The sequence below is a fragment of the Elgaria multicarinata genome, chromosome 3 (genome assembly GCF_023053635.1).
Source record: "Elgaria multicarinata webbii isolate HBS135686 ecotype San Diego chromosome 3, rElgMul1.1.pri, whole genome shotgun sequence".
Lineage (NCBI taxonomy): Eukaryota > Metazoa > Chordata > Lepidosauria > Squamata > Anguidae > Elgaria > Elgaria multicarinata.
The window spans coordinates 46345846-46373457 of record NC_086173.1 but is presented as its reverse complement, the minus strand read 5'-3'; the positions used below and the strand labels follow the sequence as shown (position 1 = coordinate 46373457).

The following is a 27612-nucleotide window of genomic DNA, read 5'->3' as shown; positions in this document are numbered from 1 at the left end:
CTGATCTATACGTTGACAGAGAAGACAAAATAGGGAGGGATGGGATAGGATAAGCAAGAGTAATGAAGCATAGAAGCATAGAATAGTTGAGTTGAAAGGGGCCTAGAAGGCCATCAAGTCCAACTCCCTGCTCAGTGCAGGAATCCATCTTAAAGCCTACCTGACAAATAGTTGTCAATGATGGATGTCAGCAAGTGTAGTTACATATAAAGTTTGCTTTGTTTCAGTTAGTGATGATGATGAAGGGACCAAACCAAAGGTTTTATATGAAGATGGCCTTTGAGCTGAGATTCAGAGAAAGAGAGCAAGGTGGGACCATGTAGGTGTTTTGGGAGGGAGGACAGTGTGAAAGGGGAGGAAAGAAAATTGAACAGGATAATTTAAGAATATAGAAGACTTCAAATGTTGTGTATGATGGAGTTGGGGGAGATGATCACAGATGGGGATGTGTCATTTAGATAGGGTTTTAATTATGGGAATAAGTCTGCAATGTTTTGAACATAAAGATAAGGAGTTTGTGCCGCATGCTCAAGAAGACGGAAAGCTAGTGAATCAATATGATCTGAATGACAAGAAAAGTGAGTGAGCAGTGTTATGGATAGAGGTGAGAGGACTATGATGTAACTAAGGAAGGCTAAAGAGTTTGTATTTATCAAAGTGGGAGATGACCATGAGGACGGGCTGGATTTTCATAAGGCTGTGCAGGAAGAAACAATATGCCATGGAAATAGTAAGTTTGGTGAACAAAGGCAAGAGAAGAATCAAAGATAAATCCAAGGTCAAAAGTAGGTGGCGGCGGTGTCAGTGGATAACAGTAATTGAGATGGGGAAGGCTTGGAAAGAAATTTGAGCACTCTAGATGTGGTCATACTGAATTTGGGACAGGAAGGGAACACACTGAAATATCAGATGGATGGCTGCAGATGCAGGATTGGACAGAGAGTAAAAGGTAGAAAGGTGTATCTGGAAAGGTATATCTGGGTTTCATCAATGCATGCGTGGAGGGGGAGAGAGAAAAGAAAGTGTGTGTGTATAGCAGGAGCTGACAACAGAGGCCTGAGGACACCCAACAAAGGGAGTGTTCAAAGAGTAAGTAGAGGAGGAAGATTGGACAAAAGGGCAGAGCAGGTATGAAGCTGAGCCCAGAAGGGGCTAGTAAATAGGGAGACTCTGATTTTTTGATTATTTTTTTACAGCATTTGTAGTCAGGAGGAGCAGTATGGTATGAACATGGAGAAGTGATACTAGGGAGGATGATTAAGACAGGGTGCCAAACTGAAGTGGCGACAATTGCAGCAGTTACTTGAAAATCCAAGTCCTGAAGGAACAGTGGATAGTAAAGGGTTATTCGTGAAGAAAGATGGACCAAAGCAAAAAGTAAAATTGGGCAGGGAGAGGGGACTTTACATATGACCTAGGTAGAGGAGGGGCCAGCAAGGACAGATAAGGACAGTGAGCTGAGGGTGGGTAGGATTGCTAGGTCTTGACACTGACAGAGCTGCTGTACCTTTACAAATCCTATCTCTTTTTGGATTTAGGCATTCACTGAAATTGTTTTTGGTTCTTGAGTTGCTATTTACTCTGCCTGTGTTTTTAAGCTGTTGTTTTGAGTTTGCTTTTTATCTGCTGCTATTTGCTTTTATGATTATTGTTTTTATTGTTTTTAATCTTGCAAGCTATTTTGTGTGTTCACGAACAGAAAAGTGAGGTAAAAATAACAAATGTAAGTTATATCAAAGGGACCTTCTGCCAGTTATGACATCTACTGTCACTGTATAATTGGGGTGTAAAATGATTATGAGAGGCAAAAAGTAGTGGGACTGGTGAGATCTGAATTTGGAAATATTGATTTGAACTAGTTAAGCAATTATTGGGCTTTAGATAGCTAATATTATGGATTTTCTGCTAAATTTCCAAATAAAATTTGCTGGCAACAACATGTGACCTGCCATTCAAGCTAATGATGCCATCTGTCATATACTTTTGTGCATACATCTTCCTAGACTTCTTGAAAAATATTTTTCCTCTACTTATTTTTATTGAAAGCTGGTTGATGAACTAGGCTTGGGGAGGAGACAGGAATACCGATATAGTTTGCTATATCACCATTACAGTTAATAGTGCTGTATAGAACAATAGCTTCATGCATTTTCGTCACAACTACTTTTTGTGATGTTTTATATCTTAGGGAATATTAGTTGTTCTGCTGTAGGTGGGGACTGTATACCCAAACGTGGTAGGGCAAAGAAGGAGATAAAGAAAACAGATTGGCAGGGGAAGAGGAATAAAAATCCCTAGAGATGATTATTTTTATTATCAGAATGAAAGCTGGAGTTATCAAGACTGTGAAAATCTTGATAGGCAGCTAGTTTCTGTGTTTAATAGTATTGTTGCAAGCAATGATGCAGTTAAGTAACTTTAGACTTTGGACTTACTATTCTTACAGGAGGTTGGGATTGGGCTCTATAGACGTTAATGTCTATACTTACTTCAAAATGTGGTAAGTCTACCCTGCTGCATTTGGGGAGAGTTGTGCTCGTTCTACTGGGTTGGGCCCTGCCTCAAGTCCTGGCACTACTGGCTGCAAATTTTTAAAACCCTGACAAGAAAGCCAAGAAAGTTTCTCCCTTAGCCTACTTCATAGCTGAGAGTCTGATATTTAGGGTGGCCACTTACACATCGCCAAAAATGGAAATGCATCACGCAAGAAGAGGTTGCCAATCTACATAACTTTTGTATGTGCAATTTAAAAGATCATAATTTAAATAGAAATACAAAACTCCTCACTATAGTGGGGGGAAATATTTATTTATTTACATTTTTATACTGCCCAATAGTCGAAGCTCTCTGGGAGGTTCACTGTGATGAGGTGACCCTGCTCAGTCTGCTGTCAGGGTGACAGCTGTTGATGGGCGACTTCAAGATCTCTGAACTCCTTTCTCATAATTCTTCATCTTTAAACTGGACTTGGAGTGGACAGCCCATCAAGTACAGGATAGCTTAAAATAGAAGACTGTCCTCTTAAGTAAGAGGCCACACTACTGGAATCTGAAGGTAGCTGGGATCTACTACTGAATAATAAAACTATCAGTCTTGACACTTCATAAGTGTTAGCAAAGTGAATTGTGAGAGTCTTGAAAGCCACTTAATAGGTTTTATGCAAGATACAGGTCAATTTCAGCTGCTTTTTTCTAGTCCTGCTTGTGTGTAATGTGATTTTCTTGCATCTTTTAGCTGTTTGGAATAAATGTGGCATTAGTGGAACTTTTTATTGAGGAATTGGTGGTGTTTTGGAACATGCAGGGTTTCTTCAAGAGAAAAATATCACCCACAACATTACATTCCCATCCCACATATACCATATGAGGGGAGAGGGGGGATTAATTGAAATCAAAACAGCTTCCTTCTAAATAATGTATGGAGGATGAGGGCATAAAATGCACAGATAAGTAATCTTTTTGAAGTTAAGTTGGTTGCTTACATTTGTAAAGTGTTGTATTTCAGACAAGGGCCTGAATTTCAGACTTTGAATCTTAAATTGTTTGGATATTTTTTTTCAAAGAATGGGAAGAAGGGCATATCAAATTTCATAGATTAAGACAACATTAAGCTATTTTCCATTGAGATCATTAAGTGTGTATTTTGTAATGTAGACATTGGAATCAGCTTCAATGATATTTTGATGGGTAGATAACTATTACTGCATGTTGCATTGTTGAATTATTTTTATTTCTTAGATTTTTTATATTTTTTACTCATTTGAATGTTTGCTTTTATGATCTTTTGTTCTCCTTCCAAATAATTCATGATCCTGAATTGGAAAAAACACATTGTTTGCCAAACTGAATGAGGAGGGGGTAGAATATAATGGTTACAGGCAGGAACATTGTTCTCGAGCTTTTAAAAGAATTTTGCAAACAAATGAGATTTTACAGAAATTAAACTCTAAGAGCATCTTTGCGTAATGTTTAATTGGCCCATTCGGAGGATGGTTGCACTGATTACAGTGCTATAATAGTACAAGGCAACCAATAAAGAGATTTATGTCCAACAGCAAAGTGCTTGGCCGTGCCACTTGAAGCTGCAAAGCTCCAGGATAGACTTCCATCTGCCTTTATTACATTCCAAAAAGATCAATTGTAGCACATACTATTGTAATGAGCCAAATTTATGTTGTTACCTTAGTGCTTTCACCTCTTAACCAAGCTAAATGCGTTACCTTTGTGTTTTCACCTCTTAACCAAGCTAGATGCGTGTTTCACAGACTTCATTACATCCCTGAGACTTTCTCAGTAGAGAAACCTTACCTAGAAAGGTGCCACATTGTGTTAACTCTGAGCCAGGTTGTGAGTAATAATATAAAAGCAAGGAGGAAGTTCTGAATGAGTGCTTCTTTTTTTGCTCCCTCTTCTCCTTCCTATGAGAAGCAGGTTAGTGCCAGAAGTGGAATTTCTTGCTGGAATGCTGGAGAGAGGACATAGTGGCATGATAGAGTAGTAACAGTGAAAACACCTACTTCACCCATTCATTGTAATAGAGTGTTGTCACCGTGCACTTGAATCATCTGAGGGCATGTCTTTGTGGAATGATCCCACAGCAGTAACTGATGGGTACTGTAATAGTAGCTTTATTCCATTTGGAAGTCAGAAGTTTTGTCGTTGTAGAACAATGTTTTCATGAACAACAGTTCCTTCACCAACGGAGTGCCACAGCTACAGAAGTAATCTGCAGCTAATCCATATAAACTGCAGGTGAACTTATCACAATTTATGATCCGCTGAAAATGGTTTCAGGAGATCCCTTTGTGCATAAAAAAACAAATGGTGATAGCATGTCAAGAAATGCATTCAATTGTTCCCTTTCTGTAGAATTCTTTGCAGGATATAGAAGGAATGTAGTGCCTGGCCAGAAGTTTATTCAGCAAAGCATCATTTTGCACATGATGGCAAAGCAGTGAGTGAAAGGAAGGTGCAAATTTTGATTACAGTTCACTCCACAACAGAACAAGCAGAGATGATCAGCCACTAGTGTTTTTGAATTACCATCAACCAAGGATTTTATGTGGGAAGTGGTGGTAATAGATAGGCTAGGTGAAAAATTGTAAAGCTTGCCAAAGGTCCATTGGACCAAAATGTGCTGGGTTTTTTTTAAAAAAACACCATTATTCCCTCCTCTTGGATGGTTGGAATAAGGCTAATTATAACCTGTCTTCTCAGTAGAGGATGTCCCTCATCTTGTTGTATGTTTACTTTTTGACATGCTGAAGTGAATTGCAGAGAATGCGTTGTCTATTAAGCATTTAGTATACACTACGCTACACTACAGTAGAGCCTTCTTAATCTCAAGCAAATTAATTGCAGAATCATTGGCTGCTTTATCAGCTACTAAACTTTCCTTGATCTACTGTCAGTTCTGCTTCACTAGAGAGAAGGTCACTGTGTAAACATTTCAGTGTTTGCAGAGATCTGAATTCATTTCTTACCCCAAATGCTCAAGCCTGCGAATCTGGACTAGTGCAGTTTCTGCCAAGCCTCCAGGGATTTGAACAGTGTGGGGCTCTGAACAGGTGGTTACTTGGGAAGCTGCCTTGCTAGGAATTCTTTTTCATAAAAAAAATGGGGAATGAAATGGAAACTTGGAGAAATTAGCAGTGGGAAGGGGACTCACACTGGTGGTTTAATGGGAAGAAGATTAGAGTCTGTAAACCACAGAGTGTGTAAACCACATTCCTTCTCCCCTTTCTATGACTCTTGGGGCAGCCATGTGTAATATGCCAAACAAAAGTAATTTCACCAACAACAGTGATGGATACTCGTCCCCTTCATTAATTTTAATCAATTAATATAGGAGCTGTTTATTTTAAAACTTAATGCCTCACCTTTCAGAGCAAGCATGCAAGGTGGCTTGAACTGATTCCAGCAATACAATTAAGTGAAACATCGTAAAGGTACAAAACCAACAGCACATAAGCAGTAATACTAATCCATACGTCAGTACCAGCTGCAAGATACTGCTAAATGCCTGATCAAAATAGGTTTATCTTCACTGCCATCCTAAAAAAAACCTGCTCCTGAAAGCTAATCCTAATTTAATGTCCATGTGCTCATCGTGTTTACTAATCCTATGTTTTGGACACCAATTCTGCAAGTTTAGTGTTCCACAACCCATTAAGTGTTTGAGGGTTTCTTGGCAAGAAGAAGCGTTTTATAATGTCCTTTGAAAGGAAAATTAGAATCTTCTAAGGGAATAGCTTTGCATAAGAAAGTTACCAATAATAATAAAAAAGACTTACTGCCTAATGAATCTAATATTCTTAATGAATACAGTGTCTCCTTCACAAGAAGTCCCTGAGGGTTATATGTATTTAAAAACTTTACACATTAGTGAAGGACTTAATTTTTCAGCTTCATTAATGCTTTCTAAGAGTGCAGATTTCTTTCAAATGGAAATCGCTTTATCATCTACATGCCACCAGTTGCAACAAGATGGAATTAAATATAAACATTCACCAAATGGTAAACTATCTATTTATTGCTTGTAGAACCTGACCAACAGAGAAGTGACTGATTTAGAATTATGTTAAAATATTCGTATCAGATTCTAGCTGGCACTAATTCTGCATCTATAATAGCAAGTCATGGGAAATTGCCCATCTATGCTTTTGCTATGACCTTTAAAATATAGATGAGAGTAACTTGGATTGGCAATTTCACAAGATGGAACTGCTTTATAGAATATAGTTATCCAGAATTTATTTACCCAGGAACAAATATATTTATCCAGAAAATAAACTATGTCAGTTTTCTAATCCCATTCAATCATTAAGTTCACTGAGTTACCGTGAGCCAATGTATATCTCTTATCCTAACTTCTCATAGGATAGGTTGTGAGGTTAAAATTGAGGAGACAATCACAAATGTCTCCTGAGCTTCTTGGAGAAGTAAAGAAAATAAACATTGGATAGCTGGGATCAAATTTCTAACATCTTGAGACTAAATCATTGCTCAGAAGTACATCCTTTTGATTTCGGTAAAACTTTCTTCATTGTAATGTCTAAGATCTAGCAAAAGATGTCCAGAGCTGCTTGCTATTCCTTAGACAAAAGTGAGAGGACCAGCTGATGCATGGAATGTGCTTACTGGATCATGTCCATTGAATGTGAATCATAACTATTAATTTACTGGAATGCTTCAATAATATGAAGTTACACAGAAGTTTTGATCTTCGGAAAAGAAAAGGAAAAATCCTCTGTTTTGCTAACAACCCAGTATCTTGGAAATCATTTGCTCAATTCTTCCTATATACAGTGATCACTTTTGAATCTCTCCACCACCACTACCCCTTGCACAAAGGAAATACATCACTAAAAAAAGAGAACACATACTTGTATAAAATTTGAATGTGCTAATTTATAATTTGTAGATGCACATTTAGAAATAACAATAATAATTTAAATAGAAATGCACTACATCTCACCATAGTGGGGAAGACTGTGAACACGTGACCTTTGTGTCTGCCTCTTCAGTCTGTTGTCCAGGTGCTAATCGGTGACAGGCAATAGTTCTTATGGTTCATTATTGTCAGGTTCTGCCCTGCAGCACCACTTGGTGGCCGCAGTGCACCTTGCCAGCCGTAGGGTATTTGCAGGATCCAGGCCCATATCAGCAAAGCTCTTTCAGATGGGCTGATGCAGATCAGCTGGGAGAAGCCAGGAAAGGGCTATATAAGAATGGCATTTCCACTCCAGCCTTTGCCACAGCATCATGGTCTCCTGTGCCTGCTGTAGCCAGTTCCTGACTTCCTGGGATTCCAGACCTGGCCTTGCCTGACCATGCCTTTTGCCTCTGGCTCTGGCTCTGGCTCTGCTTGAACCCTGTCGCTCCTGGATTCTGAACCCTGCTTGTCTCTGGACCATCCCTTTTGCCTCTGGCCCTGCTTGGACTCTGTTTTGCCTTTGGACTCTGAACCCTGATTGCTTCTGGACTCTGCCTCTTGCCTGCAGCCCTGCCTGGACTCTGTTTGCCGTTTCCACCGCTGTCCATCCCGGCCCTGGTGTTCCTGTGCTGAGGCCTTGCTGACCCTGACAATTATCTTTAAACTGGAATTAGACAGGGCAGAACTTTCAAATAGATGACTGACTTTTGTACAAGAAGATACAAGGCCACCCTATCTGTATGGTCTTTGTACCTGAGAATTCAATTTATGGGAAGATATGTACAAACCCCCTTGGGGGAGTGAAAAGAAGCCAAAGACAAAGGTAGAACCAGGCAATCTTCAAAACAGAATATTTACAAAAGTTTATTTACAGTGCTAAGGTACTCCCCTATGGGAAGATATGAGCAGATGTCACTTTAAACCATGAAAATAAACTGCTGTTATCCCCCCCCCCAAGATCAGACAAATAAGCTACTGCGAGCAGCTTATTAAGTTACTGACTCATCCCCCCACACCCTGTCCTGCTGCAGTCCTCCTGCTCAAGCAGTGACACTATTTCACCTCTGAAGTTCTGGTGGTTTGCAGGGTCAGGACAAAACTTCATACGCAGTCTTCCGCAGTCAGGAGACACCCAATCCACCATCAAACCCCTGTGCAATAATTCACCAAGGAGGGAACATCTTAAGTGCCCCCAAAAGGGGGAATAGCTAGAAAATACTGGAGGTTTGCAGGATCAGGACCAAACTCCACACACAGCCCCTTCTACTAAGGAGGCACCTGATCAACCATCAAACCCCTGTGCATTTACTCCAGAGGAGCAAAAGTCCCAAGTGTCCCCCAAAAAGGCAGACATCTAGAAAACCTTGGGGGTTTGCTGGATCAGAACCAGATATCATAGCCAGCCTTCTCTACACTGCTGGTTTGGTCCCTTTAATGTGTTCCTAATTAGTAAAAAATAAGCCAAAGGCAAGGGCGGAACCAAGGAATCTTCTACAATAATATTATTAGTAAAAGGTTTATTAAAGTGCCAGGCACCTTCAACTGGTGGGTCATGACCCAAGAATGGGTTGCAAAATAAGTCCAGATGGGTTGCAATAAAGCTGTTGCCGCTGTGTTGGGCTTGGAGAAAATCGTGAAAGTGGGTCCCATGTTGCAGGTTGGGTGTCCAAGGTGGGTCTCAGGTCTGGACCAGTTGAAGGCCACTGCTCCTGAGCAAACATGATTTTGCATTGTAAATTGTTCAATATTCACTTACTTCCCAAATTGCCCATTTCCAAAGATTCACTAGTGTATTAGTCAGTTCATTCAGTGATTTAGTGTGCAGTTCATCCTTACTGAATAATTAGAAAAAACAGATTGTAAAAGTATTCCCCTGTTTGCTTATTAACATTTCTTCTGAACTATGTAAGAGCCTTTCCTGTTGTCTAGTATTTTTATGATCAAAATTATGTTGAAAATGTTGATGAGGTTCAAAATTTAAAGCCTTTTTTATTCCAGCTTTTGAGTTATTAAGATGATAAGCCATAGTAGATATGAACTGGAAGTGGGATAAGCTACCATGTGAATGGACCAAAGAAATGCACGTTTTACTTTTGGAACATAGAAATAAAGCATAACTTCCTACCACAGCTATTTTGTATCCATTGCTATAGATTTAGCATGTTTCTGTTTAACACTAAAATATCATTATTTCTTGTAGAATTCCTGGGAGGCTAAATGACAGAAGAACGCCTCTGGGAGAATTGAATTGGATCTTTACAGCCATCACAGATACAATTGCATGGAACGTCCTACCCAGAGGTAAGAATATGGCAGATGAGCATAGAATTACCAACAATATATATAGCTTGATCATAATAGAAGAGGGCAGTATGAAACTAAGAGGTAATGAGGGGAAATAAGAAGCAGTGAGAACCCAGAAATAAAAAAGAAATGGGAAAACACACACTATTGAACAGAGACAACTTCATTCCCTTGTGATGTCAGGTGCATTTGGGTTATTATACTTTTGCTCTCCATTTTTTCTTATTCATGGTGCACTATAACTCCGTTTTCTGAAAGCTGTGCTCTTTCTAGGGTTTTAGAATATTGCACGGCAGGTGAGATGATGGCATTCAGTGGATATGACTAAATTATATGATTTTGCAATTCCTTCTAATTATGAAAATTCTGCAAAAACAAAATGAATGTTGATGCCTAGGTGTGAAGTCTCAGTTGAGAATTCAGCTAGCTACCGTTAGTGTGTTTTAAACCTAAATATAAAATGGCAGGCTCAGCTATTGCTCTGCTGACTTCTGCAAGAAAACATGCAAATACCCCTTTTTTCATAGTTATCACTTGCCAGCTCTTTATGGATGCTATTCGTCGTTGTGGTGTGTTTTTTTGTAGATCTTTTCCAAAAGCTCTTCAGGCAAGATCTACTAGTGGCAAGCCTCTTTCGAAACTTTTTACTGGCAGAAAGGATAATGAGATCTTACAACTGCACACCAGTTAGCAGTCCTCGTCTACCTCCAACTTACATGCATGCCATGTGGTAAGTCGATGCCAGAAAATTGCCTCAATTTCTAAACACTTTACACAGATGCCTAACTGACTTCTCAGAAACTGCTGTCACACAATGTTGTTACCATCTGGATCTCTTCAGCCCTTTTGGTGATTAACGAGTGAGTCATTTAATATCCATCTCCAAATGACTTTTTCTCCCTAGGAATGCTATTATATTATTAGAATTTTGTTATATTTTCGTAACACAGAAGCTGAAATCCTTCCCTCCCCCCCCCCCCCCCGCTAGAAGCTCTGCTGTATTAGGCGCTGACCTAATTCACATGTCATAACCATGGGTTTCTACTCTGGGTTGTCTATCTCTCAGCAATCCAGAGTTCGCCATTCAGATGTCGTGATAATCAACCTAGGAATGGAGCATCCTTGAGTTGTTTATCAGAGCGGGAGTAGGCAGCTGGGAACTAGCATGCTCACTCGCTCGCACCTGCTTGTCTTTTCAACAACCCACAGTTTGCTAACCACGGGTTGTTTTGACGTTGCAAACTAGGACGTTGTTGTTTGTTTGTTTTTGGATATAAAGCTATGCTTCTAAAGAGGACTGCAGAGATTTCCCCCCCCCCCCACCTAATTTAAGGCATTTTTTGTTTACCGGAAGATCAGCACACATTCCCCCAGCCTTCCAGCTAAGCAGAATTACAGCCCAGTCTTACTAACATTTACTTAGAAGTAAGTTCCACTGTGTTTCATGGAGCTTACTCCCAGGTAAGTGTGCAATGGATTGCAGTCTTAATGTAGTACCTTAATGTAGAGAGCTTTGTCTATTAAGGGGTATAGAAAAGCAATAAATAAATAAATAAATAAATAAATAATAAAATAGTACCTGATTTTGCCACGTATTAAATTGGCAGTCATCCATATTTTTTCTAAAGCAGTTACCAATATTGAATTGATAGAGATTATTTTGAGAAAAGGTTCAGAAAAGTGTGAGTGTTTAACTTGCTTCCAGTACCATCCCTGTGAGATGGTAATGGGTTTTTTCCTTCCCTTCATCTGGCATTTTAGATCAGCACTTTCAAAGCAGAGGGCATAGACAGAAGGCAGTTGCGAGCCCTGGCATCTTTCATTTGAGAAATTCAGCACTTAATAAAGGGACAAATGTTTTGTAGACATTTCGGAAATGGCCCAGAGCAGCTATTTGTATAGCTTTCCATGGTCTAGCTCTGTAATGCTCCTAAAGCAGCGTAATGTATGGGAGCAAACCAGCACAGAGTTGTCTGCAGCATTTGCTTCCTGTCTTCGTGCTTCTTTTTAATATGATGAATGTGAATGTAAATGGCACAGTTATTATCAAGAGTCTCTTAAATTAATTTCTGATTAGCAAACATTCAAGGAATGAAAGGAGGGATGACCCAGCAATTCTCCTTGTGATTCTTAATCCTCTCTAATTAGAGCCACAGTAACACAATACTTCGGTAAGCCATAACCTAGCAGGGTCCAGGTAACATGGTTTCAGTAAAACCAGCTTCACAACTGTGTAATGTGCTCTAAGGTTGCTAAGACAATAGATGAAAGGATCCGAGAACACTTAATATGCTTGGATTTCTAAAAGGTTTTTTTTTTTTACAGGAACTCTCTAATGTGGTTGTTGAGAAGAGTGACAAAATTAGTGCAGTGTTAAGTCTTGCTATAAAAAGTAGTAGCAGCTGAAGTAACAATAAGCAGGTGGCATAGCATGTGAGACTTGAATAGTGGACAAAATGTAATGAGCAATTGGTCCAGGGAGAGAATTATGGGTGTCTTTTATTTAATTGTTTGTAACAAGCAGGAGACGGTGTGTAATAAAAGCAAACATTAACTGAAAACAGAGTTACTTTTATAATGAGAATGAAAGCTTAACATGTTTAAATTGTATAGCAGATGAGATGATGACAGATCCAGTTATAATGCTGGCTCCTCCTCTTAGCAGCAAGAGTGCGTGCTCTGTGGCAACAGCACCCCCTCACAGACATACATGTGCATAGTGACATGGGAGCTGTTTCTGCATGTCACTGGGGAATGCAAGCATCCATTCTCCCAACTATATGGGCAGTGCCAATGGGTTACTTTTCTACCTGATCAGCAGCCAAGCCAGAGGCTAGACTTGGGAGATCAGTGCCATCCCAGAGGAGATGATGGAAGAACCAAGGAACAGCAGCCAGTGAATCCATATTACAGATGAACATGGGTGGGAAAGTGGAAGAGGTTTAGAACAGGGCCAGGAAAGCTTCTCTTTCTGAAATAACTCAGAACTTGAGGAGCAAATGTCAGGGAAACAGCATTGCTTCACAGTAACAATAGGTGCTAGCAGTGAGAAATGTGGCTATGACTACAAAACAACCAACACCTTCTTCCAACAGCAAGTTAATATCTGTGATTCATTCAATGTCTGTGATTAGAGGGGGTGATTTCATTTATCTAGATTTATTCCCTACCCTATCTCAAGGACTTGGGGCAGTTGGTTATGCTATATTTAACATGCTGTACACTCCGTAGATATTGTATGTTGTTATGCAACGTACAATATCTAGGACATGGTTGCTTGACAGCAGTGAAGAACTGTTAACTCTCTGCAATAATTGGCAAGGATTTCTGACTACCAATTGTTGAACAGCAACAAAATGACTTCTCACCTCCGAATTATAATGCTGAAATGAAAAATAAATGTGGTGTTAACTAGAAGTGGGAGGTTTTGTGGAAGCCCTGTGAGTTCCTATCAGTTCTAGTACTCAAATTAAATTCTTGGGCTCAGAATTCTTTAATTCTTGATATAAGTCTTTTGTACCAGGCAGATCTTGGGATTTTAGTGAAAAAACAAGTAGAACCCGCAAGCTTGACATGTGCCCATCACTGTTCTAAACCACAAGGCAACATTTGCGCACAATGGGAAGTCAGAAATACTGGCTTAATAAGCTAGGAGATTCATGACCAGTGTGCAAGTGTCATGTGTTCATGACAGCAACACATTTACTCCCCATGGCCCTTAATGCAAACAGGAAAACTAGCTAGGATTTAGTACTTAAATATAGCTTCCCATTACATCTAAAGCAAGAATCTTTAAAGCAGTGTTTGAATTTGGTTTACAAATACTGACTTGTTTTGAAGCACTTAATTATTATGCCCAGTCTGGATGCAATAGGAAACTATGCTTACTGTAACTGCTGAATCTTGGGTAGTTTTCTTGCTCATGCATGTGACTTCCCATTGTGTGCAAGCTGGATCATTGTCTTAATTGATTGGACTACCTTTTCTGAAGTTGTCCAGCGGAGAAAGGGGAAATGAACTTTTCTCAGGTCTACCTTCTCTGTTATCCCCACTGTGGGGAAATGAAACTCATGCTTGTTGAACCCACTGGATTTTGAATGCTCAGAAATGCTGTATGAATACTAGTTGTTCTCCCATGAGAAATACTTCTTCTCTACTATAATATAAATGTGCAATTTGTTTAGACACATAGGATTACAACACATTAATCTGGTTTCTATGGGGATCTGATGTTAAGGTTTTCTAATCCTCCTTTTGCCCCCATTTCTTTCTCTTTCTTTCTCTCGTGTGTGTGTGTGTGTTGGCGGGGGTGTGTTTACCACTGCCTGTTGCCTTTGCTCAAGATCAGGATAGGCAATATATGACCCCAAAGTCATATCCATCCTGACAAGACATTTTCCCTAGCCCATGCTGTCATTATGTGGCAACTCAACTGCAGATGAGGCATCATTCTTGGAGAAATGGGAATAATATCTTGCTTGGCCAGCTAGTGTTATCTGCAGATCACATACATCCCTCTTCTTCTGCTCTAGTCAATTTTTTTCACCTGTTTTAAACTTTTTAGTAAAATTGTTTTGTAAGCCTTAACTCTCCTTTCTGATAGATGCTCATGTTTACTATAGAACGACCCTTCTCTAGGTAGTTTACACCAAACAATGGCTCCTGTTTTGCTAAGTTGAATGACATTGACTACACTGTCTATTGTAAGCATATACTTCTACACTGCTGTAAGTTTATGTAAGTGTGAGACTTGTAAGCTATATTGTAGTTAAGGTGTGAAGAAGCTAAATACACCATTATCTTTTTTCGATCACTGAGAAAATATGATATAGCAATTAAAACCTGAAAAATATTAACTTCATCTTTTGCTTATTTTTGGTGCTGAGGGACCAGCATAGTAGCACAACATATGACTAAAGTTCAGTTAGATATACTTGCATTACATTCCTCTTCTCATCTGGTTCTTCATTCAAATGATTAGAACATGGCCCACCATCTAATTAAAGATAATGGGTTGGTTTGGGTGTAATATCTGCCCTCCTTTGGTGTAGCTGTGAGGAAAAGTTTAGAAGTTTTCCCTTCCATTTCATACTAGCCAACAAATTGGAGTTAATTTTAACTATGGTTAATTGAAACAAGCTCACTTCAAATCTTAGGGATGAATCCATACTTATAGTAGACCCATTGAAAGCAATGGGGATTAAGTTAGTCATGAGGGGCTTAAGTTAGTCATGACTTATTGATTTTACTAGGCTTTACTAAGTATGATTGGTCTGAATCTAGCCCATAATTTATGATGCTGGCTTGTAGGAAACTATAGTTAAGATTAACCAGTTTTAGGGTTCAGACAGCACACTAAACTAAAATGGAATCAGAAGCTTCTGATCTCATGGCCATGCCAGAGGAACAGAAGGAAGAATGCATGAGCCTGGAGGAAAGCAAAAACCATAGCTTAGCTTTACATCTGAATTTAACCAGAGATTCATTCTCTACAAAGTTTAGTGGATTCTGAGCTTTTCTATTCACACTCATCATCTGAATATATTTCTGGGTTGTACTGTAAAATGGGCTTTTCCACACAAATCATACATGTTTGTTTCTCATGTGTAGGAAATAGTCTACATGGTGTGTGTTTTTCCTGAAGTTGCACATTACTTCCAGAATTACTGCATTTCCCCATTATCCAGATTGCAGTGTTCTGTTGCTAGGAGAATAAGATTTCTCCTGCAGATAGTTGCATTTGCTATGTGAAATGAAATCACTGTTCTGGCAGTGGCTTTGAACACGGTATACTTTCGAACAACCTAGTTTCACTGCAATTGCACATTTTAGTGATTGCAAATGCCGTTGTATATGTGGAAGCTGTCTGAGGTCAACTATAGAATTAATACATGCCAGGCTTGGACAGTGTCTTTTTTTACAACACTGGCAGAGTTTAGTATTCCATCCCCCATCCTCCCACCCGGTCCATCTTGCTCCTGCCTTCTCCACCTAGCTTGGGAGACAAAGTCTTGTTATATGTGTTTCAGTTCCTTTTGGGAAAAGGAAGGGTAGTGCAGTTGACAACCTATCGTGGCAATGTGCTGTTCAGCTGTGAGTGCACCAGAGGGATGCGCATATGCTAGGAAATGTTTTTCCACTTGACTTGAGCATCACTTTATCTCATGAATAATTATTGCAGCCCCTTTTTAGAAGTTAGATGGAAACCATTCCACCCTATTTCCCCCCTGTGTATCTGCATGTGCCTAAAGGGGATTTTCTCCTGAGTATGCTCTCAAAATACAGAAGGAATTTCATTTCCACTTTCAATACAAACCACTTGAGATTACCTTTGATGGCTTTACTCCACCTTACTTCTCAATTCCTGTTTAATATTATATATCTTTCTGGGCCCCTGATAAAGATTCCTTCACCATGGATAATCTTAAATTTTCCTGTTCCCTAAAATTATAGGGACAATTTGCTTATTCTTTTCCTTAAGACTTCCAGAATCTGTCTGTTTGGCCGCTTTTCTTCCACTGGATATATAGGGGGCTGTCCCTTGTGTGTTTATCCTAAGTAGTCCCAGAGTTTTCCTGCAAGGCAAGTAGTAATGCAGCTACATGCTTTGATATTTTTCTGGCCATAACCAAGTAGGGGCAGGAAATGGAATTTTTCCATTCAGATAGTACAACCCTTCTCTACTTGATCTGTTTTCGGGTACCATATTTTTAGATGAAGGCATTGGTCTTCTAAACAGAAATTCCTGTCTGATGGACGGCCCTTGGATTAGATCATGCTACAACTCACATGCAGGGTCCAAAAAGGCATTGGAAAAAGCTGCCTGAAACATGGACATCTTACAAGCAAATGAGCAGCCCCACTCCAAAGTGTTGCCAAAACACAGCTCAAATGTTATCACACAAAGCCTTGCAAACCTAGTGTGGGAATAAGTTAAGATAGCAATTGGCAAAAAATGCTTTGGTAGCAATGTGAATTCTGATGGTTCCTTACGAACACCATTTACGGCTAGATGTGAGCCTTTGAGATAGACCACCAACCAGGATGACCCTGAATGCCTCAAATGCAACTGTATACATAGCCTGGGTATTAATGCCCCAAATATGCAATGCTCCTTGCATTATAGGGTCTTAGCAAGGCACCATAGCTTCTCATGGATAGGTTCTTAGTGGGGACAGGTTGGAGCCAAGGGCCAGAGTATGGAATCTTTTGACTGAGAAACAAGATAGTGCACCTTGTATTCCAGTGTCCACACTAGAGACATGACATGTAGTGTTTGCAGACAGGTATTCCAAGGAAAAATGCTTTACAAGCCTCATCATCTTCTCTGACCCAGAAGATTGGCTGTTTGTGACTTAGAGTGTAGCCTGGTTGTCACATCAGAAGTAGACCTGTTAGTTAATAAATTCATCATGTACATTGTAAGGACATAAAGACTTCTAGTTGCCCTTTTGTGCACTTTTTCCAACTCTGGAATATCATTTTTTAGGTGTAGTGATCAGAACTTTACACAGTATTCTAAATGTGGTCCCACCTTAGATTTGTATAAGGGGAGAATGATCTTGGCCCTTTTTATTTTCAATTCCTTTCCTAATTATACCTAACATGGAAGTTACCTTTTTCACACTGGGTTGACATTTTCATCAAGCTGTCCACCACAACCTCAAGTTCCCTTTCTTATTCAGTCACCACTGCCTCAGATCCTATCAGCTTAAATGATCAACTAAAAGATCAAGGAGATGGAGCAATTCCTCTATAAGGAAAAGTTACAGCAGCTGGGATTGTTTAATTGAGCAACTAAAATTATCAAGGGGTTGGAGCAACTCCCGCATGAGGAAAAGTTACAGCAGCTGGGATTGTTTAGCTTAGAAAACCGAGTAAGGAGGGACATGATAGAGGTGTACAAAATTATGCATGTTGTGGAGAAAGTGGATAGAGAAACTTTTTTCTCCCTCTTTCATAATACTAGAACCCAGGGTCATCCCATGAAGCTGATTGGTGGGAGATTCAGGACAAATAAAAGGAAGTACTTCTTCACACAGCATTTGGTTAAACTATGGAATTCACTTCTGCAAGATGTAATGGTGGCCACCAATTTGGATGACTTTAAAAGGGGATTGGGCAAATTCATGGAGGAGAAGGCTATCGATGGCTACTAGTCCTGATGACCATATGCTGCCTTCAGTATCAGAGGCAGTAGGTCTATGTACGCTGGTTGCTGTGGAACATGGGTGCACGAGTGCTGTTGCACTCATGTGCTACTTGTGGGTTTCCTTTGAGCAGGTGGTTGGCCACTTGTGATCAGAATGCTCAACTAGATGACCCCTGGGTCTGATCCAGCATGGCTCTTCATGTGTTCACTTGGAATGTGTAGCCTAGCAAGTTAAAAATCACATGGGTTGTAGTAACAGCAACTGGAAGGCACATGGAATATTGCACTCAGCTGTAAAGGTGTCATAGTCTTTGACAAGCCAAACTCTCAGGTCAGAGGAGGAAAGTGCACAGTGCATAAGCTTGAGTTGCAAACTAAGCATCACCGAGGTGAATCACTTTATTGGGAAATAACACCTAGTTCTGGTGTGTGCAGGTTAGGAAGGAAGAAGGGCTATAGAGCCCTGCTAACCTCTAAGACCTGTCATCCTTATGTTTGGCTATTGTTACCTCCAAACCAATATTCAAAAATTAAGCTTTCATGGCCACATTTATCCCTGAGTATTGAATGCAGAAACTTTGATAAAGTCTTAAAATAAATAGCAGCTGCTTTCCTCATTGGGATAGTGGAAGGTACCCCCTCCCATTAAGCATAACAGTTGAGATTGGTGAAAACATGTGAATGTACTTGCCGTTTAGCCTCCTCTCATGTTTGTTGCATACCAGGTAGATTCTGGGAGGAAGCCCTCTCCATCCAGCTGTCCATGAGCATGATAAACTGCATTTCATACCCATGCTGACTTGGCCCTGGTTTTACCTTGCCCTGCTGCCCTCCACTGATTTCATATAATCGTGGTTGGGTAGGAGGAATTCTCACCTGCACTTCTAGAAGTTCCAGGGTCCTTGTCGCTTCTCTACATGAAGATCTCACTTTCCCAGATCTCCTCCTGGGCCTTCCCTGATGCTCCTATGAGCAAATCAGACCAATGGTCCATCTAGCTCAGTGTTTTCTATACTGACTAGCAGTGGTTAGCTCAGTGTTGTCTATACTGACCCTCCAGTGTTCCAGGCAGGGTTTTTCCAGCCCTTTCTGGAGATGCCTGGGATTAAAGCTGGAACCTTCTGTATACAAACTGCATGCTCTAATGAGAGCTGACTGCATTACCTCTCTCTGGTTTCTTATCATACTGTCCATGTGACTTGTGGCCCAGACACTCCATCAACTTTGTTACTTGCTTGTAGATTCTTTTTATGCAGGCCAGCAGTGCTGCATCAGTACTGGATCCTCAGCTGGGGCGATCAGTTTCCTTACTGCCCCTTTGTGTGCGTCTCTTGGACTTCTGTGCTGCAGCAGGCCTCACAAGCTGCTGCCTAGGAGGTGTGAGTGTAGAGACAAAAATCTGTTTAGTTATGAATAAAAACCCTGCAGCATTGGAACCTTCCGCTCCATAACTGTCAAATATCTGCTGTACCAAGGTAGCTGAAAAATAGAGGCTGGGTAATAAAAAGAAAGGTAAGTGAGTAGGAGAGAGAACTGCCAGGGCAAACCTGTTTGCGGAGACCTGCTAGCTGCTTTCATTACCCCGGGAAAGCCCTCCTTACCTCACCCTCCCCACTTAAAAAATAGAAAATTAGATGTGCTACAAAATTGGTGCTGGATCTACTCCTAGATCTGCAAGAGCTGATTTCGATGTAGCACATAAATCAGGCTCAGCTACAAATAAACTCTGTCTCCAAACAGCTGCTGTTCAAATTATGAGGAAAAGCTATTCCCAAGGAAGCTCTTCTGGACCAAGCTGGCTTCAGTGACATGTTTAACTGCCCTGAACTCCCCATGGATTTGACTGGCCACAGGAGAAGCCAGAGGGGAATTACCTGTGTGCATAGTTGTTGTTGTTGTTTTTAAAAAAGTATTTCAGGTAACTGTCATCTTACTATCTGCCCTGTGACCATTTATTTAGTTATTTAAGAAATTTCTCGCCTACTTCATGTGATAAAATAATCCCAGAGCAGGGTACATGCAATAAAATGCAGTAAAATAATATGACATTGACAAAACAACAACCACAATCAAAGAGGGGAGAAGAGTAACAGATAACTTCTGACTTACATGATGCAGCAAAAGAAAGGACATGAAAATTTAGTCAAAAGCCTCAGTAAACAAATCACCTACCTGTCAGACTGCAGCTATCCAAGCTCACCACAACAGAGGTGGCGACCTGCCTTGTGAATAAAAGTGAGCAGAGCTACACACTTAAGGTGCTGCTGCCAACCACTACCCCAAATGCCTCCCACTTCCCCATTCCTCCTTACTGTGAAAGTGCCTTGCCAGAAAATACTTGGGCAAAGGAAGACATGGATTTATTTTCTTTCTTTCTTTCTTTCTTTCTTTCTTTCTTTCTTTCTTTCTTTCTTTCTTTCTTCTAGAGCTAGGTTGTTTCTTATAAGTCAGTATATTTACAACACAAAAGCAGCATATGCATCAATTATTTAGTCTTGTGAAACACCTAGAAAAATAGCAGATAGTTGCCCAGTTAAATTCCAACCCCACTGCTTAAACCCCTGTTTCACATATTCCAGTATATTCATTCATATTTCCACCTTCACAAATCCGAACTGACACTTACCTGCACACGCACACTTTTAGAACAGGATTGGTTGATTATTGTATCAATGTGTAGTTGACTCGTTCAAGAAAAAAACCCTGAAAAGCCGAATAGAACAGAGCACTGATTGATGACCCCAGAAACAACAAACATGGTAATAACTTGCTCAGTGTACTCAGTACAGACTGAAATGCTTAAAATGTTTTCAGAAATCTATAATGTAGTTGGACAGACTGGTGTCAATGCTCACAGAATACAGGTGTCCTATACTCAGATTCATGTAGCAGAAAATCTGTTCCAATATTCTGAAGGAAATGTCATAGAAAACTTCAAGCTGAGACATAAGTAATTCTTTACCAAAAGCTTCAGTTGGACTGAAAGTATTTGTAAGGCTGACTATGCTGAGAAAATTAAAGCAAAGCCAGATCATATCTGCCAAAATGCAGTGTGAAAGGCAAGGACCACAGTGAGTCTCTGTAATTGTATTTCATTTTTGATAAAGTCAAAGTGTAGGTTTACAATCTTGAACAATTTACAGCTCGGCATAATAAAGTGGTCTTTAAGGAAATCTGGAAGTTCTCTGCCTTCCTTTCCTTACTTATAATGTCAAGCATTGCTATACCTCAAGAGACTTAAACTAGAGGCAAGTTGGAAGAGATTGGGATAAATTATTCAAAAGTATATTATACTTTTGCTATATGTGTATTTGGAGTGAAGGAAGATGGAATTTTCAGTCGGGGAAATAAACACTTTATATTTTGAAGTAAAAACACTGCTGCCATTTCCTCCAGGGAAAGGGGGGAGTTAATGACAAGAATCACAGAGGCCTTGCCATATTTTAATTTTTGATGTGGAGTCATAGGGGAATCATGCTGACTGCCTTCTCTAGAATACCTGTGATACTTCAGAGTTATAGCTTGTATTTTACATTTTCATTCAGAGTGCCTCATTGGACTGAGAAGTACAGCTACATCTAAGAAATATCTATCTTAGGGCTTCACTGAATTCTTGTTGATGGAATTTTCTTAGCACCAAGAGCAGATTTCAGGAAGGAAGTCTTATGACCCCTCCCATGTTTACCTTTTTCATGGTTATTTTGCTACCCCCACTTTGGGGGGTGGAGGGGGAAGCTTTTTCTTTCCCCAATCTGTACTTTTTGCACCATTTTTATCTTTTTTCCTGAGCTGATTTCAGTCAGTCAGAGATCATGCAGTTAACACAGTGACATCAAATTCTTACACAGCCAACCGGGTTTGGGTACAACATCATGAAGCCAAATCACAGTGAGAATGGAAAGTTTTGCCCTTACTCTGAACTCATTTCCTGACAATGCAATGTAGCTGATAGATTTTTATGTAATGAGAGAGTGGGACAGTATTCCCTGCTCTCACCCTAAGTGAGTGCATATTTTCACTCTGTTTTGTAGTCTCTTCCCTGATAAATTGTCCAAACTGGGTCAGTCTGTATTTAACCCTGGGGGGGGGGGGGTGTCATAAAATGCCCCACCACACATACACTGAGAAAAATGAAAAGATTTAAAATATATATGTTCCAGTGAAGCAAGGGAAGTCTAAGACATCTGTTTTGCTTAATCCATGGTGCAGAAATTAAGGAGTTAGGATACCTTTGAAGACCTTATCCCAGTAATTCCCAGTGTGCTAGGGCACACTAATGCACCATGAAGGCTGCCTGCACCATCTCTTCATGTGATTCACTGCTCTGGCCTTGCTTGTTTCCACTGAATCTCCTCTAAGGACAGGTAATTCTGCATCAGATGTTTCTGCAGCAGATGACGTTGAAACATTTAATCTCTTCTTGTGCATAGATGGGACAGAATTACCTGCCCTCTAAAGAGAAGTTGCTGCTCCTCCAATCAGGAGGCATACTCAGAACTATACAAAAACGCAATGGCTTTATTCTTTGAAGATGGCTTTATTCTTTGGCGTGTGACTGGCAACTGTGGCTCAGGAAAAAAGGCATACCTAGGTACAAGAAATTTTGTAAACACTGCCTGTTTTCTTTACAGACCCATATTTACTTTCCTAATAATGAGAGAGTAAGTAATTGTGCTTACCTTGTCTCTTTCAATAGTATGATGCTCTGCAAATGTTCCCACCAACCAATCCAGTAAAGTTCAGTCACTTGTTCAGGCCCTGATATCTCTGTAGGAGGTTTGTGAACACGTAATAGTGGGGAAACATAACTTGTTTGCAGAACATACAGAAGTTAAACAGGAGGTTGTATACAACATCCAGTTATTGTTGGCCTTGCTTTATAAGCACATTTATTTATTTATTTATTTAGAATATTTATATACTGCTCCCCATTGAAAAATTTCAGAGCGGTGTACAAGGTAAAATGAAAATAAAAACAGAATAAAACAGTTAAAACAAAATGTAAAAAGAAGCAAAAATCAGAAATCCAAGGCTGCATGTTAAAGAAAGGCTTCTTGGAATAAAGATGTTTTCAGGAGGCGCCGAAAGGAGTACAAGGTCGGAGCCTGCCTGACCTCCAGAGGCAGGGAATTCCACAGGAGGGGCGCCACCACGCTGAAGGCTCTTCCCCTGGTGGATTCCAATCGGAGGGTGGATCTAGGTGGAACCACCAGGAGCAGGCCCTCGGATGACCTCAGTGACCGGGCAGGTTGGTCAGGGAGAAGGCGCTCTCTCAGGTATCCTGGTCCCAAGTTGTTTAGGGCTTTGCACACAAGTACAAGAACCTTAAACCTGGCCCGGTAGCGAATAGGCAGCCAGTGCAGTTCCCTCAGCAGAGGAGTTACATGCTGGAAAGGGGCAGCTCCAGACAACAGCTGAGCTGCAGCATTCTGCACTAGCTCCAGCTTCTGGCGCAGCTTCAAGGGCAGCCCCACATAGAGCGCGTTACAGTAATCCAATCTTGAGGTTACCAATTGCTGTACCACCGTGGTCAAGCTATCCCTGTCCAGGAGAGGCCGTAGTTGGCGAACCAACCGAAGATGATAAAAGGCACTCCGAGCCGTGGCGGCTACTTGAGCCTCCAACGACAGAAATGGGTCTAAGAGTACCCCCAAACTACGAACCTGTTTTTTCAGAGGCAGAGCAACCCCATTCAGAACAGGCAATGAGCCTGTCTCCCGGACTCAGGAACCACTCACCCACAGGGCTTCCATCTTGCCAGGATTCAGTCTCAGTTTATTGGCCCTCATCCAGCCCATTACTGAGTCTAGGCACTGGTCCAGGACCTGTACAGCCTCACCTGATTCAGTTGTCTCAGGGAGATAGAGCTGCATGTCATCAGCGTATTGATGGCACTTAGCTCCAAATCCCCTAATGACAGCTCCCAACGGCTTCATATAGATGTTAAATAATATTGGGGACAAGATGGTGCCCTGCGGCACTCCATAGCTCAATTGCCAAGAGGCCGAGGACTGGTCACCCAATGCTACTCTCTGAAAACGACCCCGTAGGTAGTCTCTTCTTTGAGCACATAATTTTTATAGACTGTACAGTTGCGTCCTGCAGATACAGAGTAGGGCACAGAGTAATACTTGAAACCTGTTGTGGTAACTGGAATTTGGTGAGAGATGCTTGTGTTGACAAAATGAAAAAAACAAATCACTGGGTCCAGATGGTATCCATCCAAGAGTTCTTAAAGAACTCAAATGTGAAATTGCTGATCTTCTAACATAAATATGTAACATGTGCCTAAGATAAGCCTCTGTACCATGGGATTGGAAAGCAGCCAATGTAATGGCAATTATTTTAAAAAGGGACGCAGGAAATTATAGTCCTATTAGGTTAGCATCTCTTCTGATAAAGTGGTGGGAAAGTTTATTAAAGATAAAATTATCAAACATACAGAAGGATAAGCCTTGCTGAAGAAGAATCAATGAATCTGGACAGTAGGCGATCCGGGACAAACAAAACGAATCACTTCTTCACACAGGGCATACTTAAACTATGGCATTCACTACCACAGATGCAGTGATGTGTGGCCACTGCCATGGATGGCTTTAAAAAGGGATTACACAGATTCATGGAGGATAAGGCTAGCAATGGCTACTAGTTAAGATGTATCTATTATCTCCAGTATCAGGGGTAGTATGTCAGTTGCTGGGGGTGGGTGGGGGGCATGAGCAGGAGAGCGTTAGTGTACTCATGTTCTGCTTGTGGGCTTTCCATTGAGGCATCTGGTTGGCCAGAATGCTGGACTAGGTAAGCCTTTGGTTTAATCCAGCAGGGGTGTTCTTATGCTTTCCATTTGGGGGGGGGGGTTATATTAAAATGAGACTGTGATTGGTGACATCATTATTTATTTAGGAAACATAATATAAATGGAGTATTTTATTTAATATTCCCTTTTTTCATGTAGCAAAACCTAATCTGCAAAATTATTTTCCAGATACTAAAGGTTCGATCCAAACCCTTACTTGCTGGCATGGATGTTTTATTCATTCTCAGGGATGACTTTTGGATGTGTGTGAAGGGCTATAGATGGGGGATTAACAACTCTCCCTGTGAACGGGTGGAAGTGCTTATGCTAACGTAAGCAGGGTTTGCATGCAAGCAAATCTTCTGTAATGTGCTTATGTAGTAAAGTGCTACATACTGTCATGGCCTTGCCATTATAAAACGCTTCCAAAGTGGAAGCCCTGCCTTCATTTTCTTCTCCATATGAATTAAGTAGGTCTAGTGATGGCTTTACTTTCTGGTTCCTGTTTTGCCATCTCTTAATTTGCTTTTAACTTTTACCTCTGGGTGGCATTTGAATTACGCTGCCCCCATCCCACCCCAACTTTCTTTTTATTGGCTTTTTCAGTGCTTTTTCTCAGGCAGTGCTCCATCTCACTTGCATATTTGTATAAGCATTTAACATTTGTTCGACAAACACTAACACAGATGAAATATTAACCAGTCTTCCCTTTGTTTGTAATATCCCCCCTCCAGAAGTGCAGCAGGAAAAAATGTTGTTGGGGGTAGGTAGCATACTAAGAAAATTGATTGAGCAACACCTATGAAGCAATTCAGTTAATCACTCACTCATTACACTGTTAACGGTAGTCATATTGTATTTTGATACTGGTGAATTGATTTTGCTTTTTGAACAAATTGGATAATATTGACTGATATGACTGCATTGATTTTAATGGCATGTTTGTAGAAGAAGGAAAAGAGATTTGCCCTTAATCTGCTGAAATCTCTTTTCAAACACCATTAAGTTTCTCTCTGATAAATGTTTTTAAGCATTCCACGCTTTGACCTTGTGGGAACTGTTCGCTGTTTTGGGGGAGGGTTTTTTGTAGAAATATTCGTGTTCTTTACCTGAAATGCCTTTGAGGAGTTCAGCATCTTAGCAACATCTGCCTCTATCGGCTAATGACCTACACTGGTGTCTCCTGCAATTTGCAAGCAGCACAAATCAAGACTGTAAATGTGTCTCTTCCCATGACCCTTCTTCACCCCTAAGCAATAAATCGCGTTCATCTCAAAACCCTCAGTGTTATTGGCTTTCACTAACTATTGGAAGATTAAGATTATTCCTTTTTGTAGGTCTCCCACCAACCCTAGTCATAAAATCTGCATGCAAGTTTTATTCACAGCTCCCTTTGGTATTGAGGGTTGGCAGAGCTGGGAGACGAAGGGCATCTTGGTTTCTGAAGCTGAAATTTGGCACCAATGTGTCATAATCTACGACCAGAGATATTAACAAGGGTTGTCAGCATCTCAGAGTACACTACCCATTCCCTCCTTAAAATATTTGGGGTGGAGTGGCCGGATTCTTCAGCCTAAAGGGAGATGCCCTGATAGTGGCTAGATTTCTCAGGCAAAGCCTAGCCACAACTAAGCCTTGTAGAGCAGATTAATTTTGCCTTCAAAATCCAGGTCTCTCTCATTGTCCTGCCCAGGCAGAAAATCTGGTACCTAGTGAGCAAGAGCACTGATGGGTGGGGCTGCTGTTGTGGGTTTCTTCCCTAAAAGGGAAGAGTGAAACATCTGAGTAAGGGTTACCCGTCAGCTGCTTCAGTTTAAGCTGTGTGAGTCTGTAGGTGGAACTTTTGTGGAGTCAGTTGCTTCAAGGAATTACTTTTCTATATATCTGTAAAGTGGAAAGTGCCCCCAAACACACCCACACCCACACCCACACCGTCTCTGCAATGTGGCTAAAAGTTTTTAACATCAGGTTTGCATGGTAGGCTGAGTTCAGAAATAGGATATAGATTTAATTGTAATAATTGACTTTATACCTTGTCATGATTGGGAATAAATAATCTCCTGCAACTGCTCTCTATAACCATTTTGCTTGCATCCTGGACATTTATTAAGCATCTGGGAGCCATTTATTGCTTTTGCTTTGAAGCTGTTTTGATTATCCCCTGATTACCTCATAATTATGTAGGCAGACTATTGTGAAGAGGAAGGTCATTACTGAAGGAGCCATGGGATGTGGAGCAGAAGGGAGCAAATGAAACAAACTGTGTACCAGTAGAAAAGAAACAGAGTTTTGAAAGTCTTCATTCTTTAGCCCCTGTTTTTTTTCTTTCCCCTGTTGCTTGGCTGCTTCCATAGTAGCTGGTCTGTTGGACAGAACCCAGTTGATTAAGATTTGAGGAAGGTACCCAAATGAGCAGTTAAAATCCAGTATATTGATCATCTGCAGCCATGGGCAGAAAGAAGCTCTCCAGATGTTTTGAACTTTAACTCCTAACATTCCTAATCATTGGCCATTTTACCAAGAGCTCCTGAGAATTGAAGACCAAAAATCTGGAGGTTTATCTTCTGCGCACCCTGATCTACTGAATCTGTATGTAAAGAGCTTGGAAATTGCTTACCCTGTTTTTATTTCCATGGGTCGTAGAGGAGCCACTGCATTTAGATAATGCTCCCCCCATTCCACTCCATCCCTTAAAGGAAAACCCCTTTGTGGGTGATGTCCAGCTCACTATCCCCATTATTTTACGGTATCTGATCTTAAAATTTTGTAGTGTAACACACATAAGGTGAGGGAAAGACAATTGCCCTGTCTCTGGAGTTGTCCAGCTATTCAGGCAAATCTATTGTTGTAAAATAGATCTTTCCTAATAGGCAAAAGGTGGTTAGGAGACTTTAGTGAACAGAAATACTTGTCAGGTCTACAGACA

The 27612-nt window shown here is 40.6% G+C and overlaps 1 protein-coding gene across 3 annotated transcripts in view; it reads left to right on the top strand.

The window, feature by feature from the left end:
- The window catches only part of RPTOR (regulatory associated protein of MTOR complex 1), a 347409-nt gene that overhangs the window by 176554 nt on the left and 143243 nt on the right, over positions 1-27612 (top strand). For all 3 annotated transcript variants that reach the window (XR_010025185.1, XM_063120110.1, XM_063120109.1), the window contains exons 8-9: positions 9635-9735; positions 10324-10468. Coding sequence is in view for 2 of the 3 variants with exons in the window: in XM_063120110.1 (XP_062976180.1) it covers positions 9635-9735; positions 10324-10468 (246 nt within the window). In the remaining variant the exon portion in view is untranslated. The remainder of the gene's footprint in view (positions 1-9634; positions 9736-10323; positions 10469-27612) is intronic.